Raw genomic sequence first — 6000 nt, forward strand, 5'->3', positions numbered from 1 at the left:
CACATAAAAAGTTTTTTTCCTCTAGCAGCACTAGGTAAAATAAATTCTTCCACCTTGCAACTCTGAATACATTTACTTAAGTTAAACAATCAAACCATGAGTCAGAACAGGCACTGTGAATCATTCACATGGCACTACATTCTTAATTAGAAAACAGTACTTTACACATTAGCAGACACTTCATTTCATAACAGATACTCAGGTTTGAACTCTAAGACCATTTTCAAAACTGAAAGTTTTTCAAGTTTGGAATGTTAAATTTCAACAACGTTTAATGCCATGAATGCTTAAGATTATATACAGCTATCAAAAGAGGAAAACACATACCATAAATGAAAAGCAAAACTACTTACGTTTCAAAACAGCGATCCACGTTGTCTGACATCAGAAGTAGCATGCATAGCTGTTCCAGTGCTATTAGCTGCATATCCCTTTCATCTCCCTGACCCATCTGCAGCCACTCCAGCAATGTGTCTGGGTCCACATCTGCCATGGCTTACCAAAAAAGAAAAACAACCAAAACCAAACCAAAAAACAACCAACAAGAAAAAAAAAAAAAAGCCGCCTCTGCTTAAATTTAAAAGTACCAAAAATATCCTTTAATTGTTCAAGTCAGATAAAGTTGAATGCGATTAGTCCCTCTCTTCAGCAGGCCCAGGCTCCTGCAGCTTTCACCTGAAAAGAAAAAAAAAACAACAAACAATTATCTTCACAGTATTTTGCATTTGCTTTCCTCTAAAACATACAGCACGTTTTCAGGCTGATGTGAAGACAACCTGCAAATATCTGACCAGCATTTTTTTTTTTCTTTTTCAAGCTTTATGAGTCAACTGTAATATGTTTGCTCCACTTTCTTGGAAACTAATCTCTGGATCCAGTTGACAAGACTTAAAGCCTTCTGTTATAAATAACTCAAAATTTAAAATATAAATAGAAAAATCATGCTTAACTATTTTGTATGTTCTCAGAGTTAATATAAAGACAAACAGTGCCGTCATGCCCATTCCATTTCCTTTAATATCTCTTTTTCATAAGCCACCCAACTTTCTGGAAGATGGATTTTCTCTCCACTCAAGTATTCCAATATAAGAAGACACCAAAAGCTATATTTCAAATGAAAATTACACAGCACAAAAAAAAAATTGAGATGAACGACTAAAGAAGAAAAACTTTTATGAATGCTTCATCCTTTAAAATAGCTCTGAAACATATAAAAAGAAGCCTCTTTAAGCCAAAGGAGAAAAAAGATAATTTCAGGATCACTTCTGTTTTTAAGTTTCTTTTTTAACTAAAAAAACATACGCAAGTCACATTTTTTTTAAGCACAGTGAATAATTAAAATAATTCATGTACTTATAAGGAAAACAACATTATTTGTTGGCCCAGTGCCAGAGTTGTACATGTGAGCTGAAGACCAAAAAAAAAGTCCCTTAAAAATGCTAGGAAGTGTTTCTGATCTGTAAGCACGACCATAGTGTTTATTAAAAGTCAGAACAAATTTATGGTTATGAACCAACTTCAAACTAAATACAATAGGAAGATTTTTAGTGTAGCTTATTAAGAAGAAGAAAAAAAAAAGCAGGGTAAATTCACCAAACATGTGGGAAAGCACAGAATACTGGACAGGGCCCTCACACAGGTGGGAGAGGAGGGAGAAAGAGGCCAGATCTGGACAAAGTCTGCTGACTTGTTTACTTGTTGCTAATGAGTTAATAGTTAAAACATAACTCCACCAAGGGCAGACAAGAATTTACAGAGCCAGATATTGGTGTTACACGGAGAAAAGGACATGGAACCAGCAGTGCTGTTTCACAACAGCTTAAAATCCGAAGATGTGACAAAAATAAAGTAGAATAAATATGACTTTTTACCATTTAAAGCCATAAAGACATTACAGGTAACTCAGTAACTGCTCGCCGCTACAAATATTTTGGTTTTGCTCCAATCTTGCTGGTTTGCAAACTGTAAAAAGTAATTCATGTTAGTAAATTCGTTTTCTATACTAAAAAGGTTGCCGACAACACCGAGCAGTTCACAGACCGTATTTCTTCTACTAGACTAAATAAAATAACAACCGAGATCGCGTTGCAGTTATAGCAGCCTCCTTAAGGCGATTAAATGATTAACCTCAAACGGGGGGCTGGGGGCGTTAGGGCACGGGAGGAGGGAGGGAAGAAAGGGCCAAGGCAGCAGAAACGAGACACACAGGAGAGGCGGCGAGAGCGGGCTCAGCCTTGCGCAGCACCTGCCGTCCGCGCGCCCAGCGGGCCCGGGGGCGGACGGCAGCGAAGAGCCGAGCAGCGAGCGGGGCAGCGCCGGGCTGCCGGGAGGGCGGCCCCAGCAAGGGGCCAGGCCGCGGCGGAGCTCACCCACAGCCGGCGGCGGCCCGGGCCCGCGCGCACCCCAGCGGCCCCGGCCCAGCACGAGGGGATTTTCGCGGCCTCCCGCTCCGCAGCGGCCCGCACGCCGCCTCCTCACGCCGCCGCCTCGCGCCACCCCGCGCGGCCCGAGGGGCTCCGGGCGGCACCGCCCCGCGGCCTCCCGTAGGAAGCCCGAATGGGACCCGCCGCCTCTCGGCCGCGGCTTCGGCCTCGGCCCCCGCTCCCCCCGGCCTGCCGACGCCGAACCGCCGGGCCGGGCCGGGCCGGGCGGCGACGCTCGAGCTCTCGGCGAGCCGCAGGCCTCGCGGGGTGAGCCGGCCCGGCGGCCCGGGCAAGGCGCCGATAAAGGTTTCCCCGCGCCTCTCCCGCCCCCGTCGCTCACCTCGGTTTCGCGGAGCCCCTTCGCCAGAGCCGACCCCTCCTCAGCGCCGCGGGGAGGCGGAGGAAGAGGCGAAGCGGCGGCGACGGCCCGAGCCCCGGAGCAGACGGCGGCCAGCGGCATCCATGGCGCCCCGCCCGGTACGGGATTGGTGGGAGGAGGAGGAGCCGGCGCCGGCCGCGCTGCCGCTAGGGGCGCTGTGAGAGCGGCCCGCGCCTCCCGCCGCCCCCTACGGCGCCGAGGCGGGGGAACGGCTTCGGGCCGGCGCGGCCCCCGCCGCCTCGTACGGCCGCGTCGGCGCCCCGCTTTTCCGCCTGCACGGCCGCCTCTGGGCTGCGGCTGCGCTGCGGCGCCTCTTCGAGGCCGGCGGCCTCTCGGAGCGCAGGGTCGGGGCCCCGCGCTTCCTTTTGGCTGCTCGCGGGGCGAAGCCCCAGACTCGACTTCCTACCTCGGCGGGGTGCCGGCCTCGGCGCCCGTGCCCGTGCCCGCGCCTGGCCTCCCCAGGGCCCGGCTGCCCTCGGCGGCGCGGAGGGGCTGGGGGACGTGCCGTGTCCGCGCGGCCTGCAGCGGGGAGCCCGGCCCTGCTGCTCTTCGGCCTGCGTAGGGATTCTCGTTTGACGCTTACGGAATGATTCGCGCCATTTTTTTCTGTTTTTCTCCTAAATGTGAACTTACATTTCGCCTTGCAGTGCAGCCATCAGGAGTGGCAGGCGTGCGCGGGTGTAAGTGTAGCAGTAACGGTCCCTAGGAGCACAAGTTGTGACTTGCCCTTATCTTGTAGCGAGTTTGAGGTATTGCACTGTACTGTTTGGATGCTGGCAGTTGTCATAAAATTCCCTGTGATGCTTGCTGTGCTAAGGTGTGCAGTTATTTTGCATATTGCCTGAAAATGAAGCGAGCTGCAGCGTGCCTCCAATGAAGGACTAAAAGCGCGAAGGAAATTTAAAATGATTTCCATCTCTGTGTGCTCACGTGTGTTTTTCTAAGGAATTTGAGCCTATTAATATAAGTACAGTAAATGAGATTATTGTATGTCATTCCTACCTACATCACAGACATTTCCTGTAATTAGACAAACTACACACCGAACAAAAAGGCATGCTCTGTTAAAACTTGCCAAAAGCAGACATTTTTGTTGTTTGGTGTTGTAATAACACCCCCAGAAAGTTTTATCTTTAGTACTTTTTTTTTTTTCCCTCGGTATAGGAAACAATAGTTCCCTTGTTCCTGTTTCTGTTTCACTAAGACAATCCAGTATCTTCCTGTACTGTGCTCTTAACTGCCACTTGTTCCAGTCCTGATGCGGTTTAGAAGTGTCTCCTTCATGTATGCTCGTCCTTCAGAGGTGAATGAGACTTAAAGGCTTAAAGTTAAGGATATGAGACACTGGGACAACTGAGTCTGCAGTCTTTAAATTTAGAAGCTTGATCTTCTTTCACTTTCACTGGTACAGAAGTGGCAGCTAAATTAGGCCAAACTTGTGAGAACTGCATCTGTTACATGACCTTACTACTCCTGTCGCACAGTTTTTATTGTGAAGAAGACATGTTTCAATTAAAGCAACGGTATGAATTTCGCCTGAAGACCAAAGTCAGATGGTATTTTTCAGTTGTAATTGCTGAGAATTAAAATCAAACAGCTCTTGTTGCAGGCTGCACTTCCTGCTTTGTGGTAGGTACGTGATTATTCATGCAGAAGATGAGGTTATCAAATTAGAGACCAATCGTGGAGCAAAGTCAAAAATACAAAATTGTGCATGCAGAGAACAGAAATGATGTGTTTAAAATACTTTTTAATGGGAGTATGGTGCTTAAAAATACTGGCAATAGCTTTTAGTGCTGTACATCTTCATTCCTAAATATCTGAAATACTTGCACAATCTGTTGCATTAATTTTCCCATGTGATATAAATATATATGTATATATAATATTAAAGAAGGTCCATTGCAGCTCTAGGTATGGATTAGGTTTTTTTTTTTTCTCATTTTTTCATTTGTAATATATAAGAATTTATTAATATTTTGTCTTTCACATGAGATTTCTCCTCCCTTTGAATTAAATCTGAAAAAGTAAAAAAAACCTGCTCAGTACATAATTTCAGCTCCACAGATTATATACTTCTTATATGTGTTCAAGGTCTGATTTATGCTTTCAGTGTCATGTACTGTTTGGACATTCCAAATAATTTCAGCAGTTGTCAGAGGATCCTCCATTTGGATTTGCTTCACAGAGCACTGCCTGTCAGCTGCTGTTTCAAACTCCCTCTCCATACAGCACCTGTATAGACTAGAATTGCCACTTCAGAAATGACTGCTCTCTGTTATTTAATATGGGGAAACTCAGCAAATAAGAGTACAGTTAACTGGTAAGAAGGAAATAATAATTGCTTAAGTCATTTTTATGGAATTATTTGTTTTCATAGTAATTTTCTTATGAACAAAGTTCAAAAACCAAGATTTGCAGCTCATTTGGTTAGTGCTAGGCCGAAGCATGTTGGTTGAGAAGGATTTTTACAGTCAGACATGGAACAGAAATAAGGCCATATACTGAAGTGACAACTAATGGAGCTGATGTGTCATAACTTCTTTGAAGATTACTGTGAAATTTGTGTGAAACCTGCAAAAACAGCTGCTGTTCACCATTCGTGTACAATGTATGTATTACTCATTCTGTTAAAAAATAACCTCAATTCTTCTGTGAGGTGACACACACATGTATGACCTTGCCCAAGCCCCTGAGTCACTGCATGTCTCAGTTTCCTTGTATATTTAAAGCAACAAAAACAAAACAAAAAGAACCAACAACAAAAAAACATACCCAAATCATAATGCTGGCTGGCATCAGAAATATCTTAACATGGAACACTGAGTTGCTTAGACATGCTACGACATTAAGTCTTAAATACTGTGAAAGAAAATCCCTCAGTGTTTGAGCAGACCACATGTGTAAATGAGTGAGGATGCTTTTGTGAAATGGTAACAAGGACACAGGGAATCAAGCTTTGTAGAGCATGACAGCGACCATCAGTTTTGCTGTAAACTTACCTGAAAATCCTGAAAATTAAAACTTCTCTTAAAAAAGAAATTGTCTGTGCAGTTGCTAGCATAACATGATATTGTGGACCCACAAACTCCAAAGAAGGATGTCATGGAAGGGTAGAAAAGATCAGGGACTGGAGAATTTCTGATGCAGAAAGATTCTGATGTGTGTCATGAAGAACAGCCAATTTGAGACAGTTAC

The 6000-nt window shown here is 45.2% G+C and overlaps 1 protein-coding gene across 11 annotated transcripts in view; it reads right to left on the reverse strand.

The window, feature by feature from the left end:
• HECTD1 (HECT domain E3 ubiquitin protein ligase 1) overlaps positions 1 to 2927 on the reverse strand; it is a 55783-nt gene extending 52856 nt beyond the window's left edge. For 10 of the 11 annotated variants that reach the window (XM_090141286.1, XM_031593769.2, XM_090141285.1 and 7 more), the window contains exons 1-2: positions 2764 to 2927; positions 354 to 675 (exon numbers count right to left, since the gene is read on the reverse strand). In XM_090141286.1, the coding sequence (XP_089997412.1) occupies positions 354 to 493 (140 nt within the window). In that variant the 5' untranslated portion in view covers positions 494 to 675; positions 2764 to 2927. Of the gene's footprint in view, positions 1 to 353; positions 676 to 1871; positions 2252 to 2763 lie in introns of those variants that run through there. The other variant, XM_031593761.2, reaches the window with a different exon arrangement.
• Between the last annotated feature and the right edge of the window lie 3073 nt (positions 2928 to 6000).

Source organism: Phasianus colchicus, chromosome 5, assembly GCF_987193195.1.
Source record: "Phasianus colchicus chromosome 5, bPhaCol1.hap1.1, whole genome shotgun sequence".
Taxonomy (NCBI): domain Eukaryota; kingdom Metazoa; phylum Chordata; class Aves; order Galliformes; family Phasianidae; genus Phasianus; species Phasianus colchicus.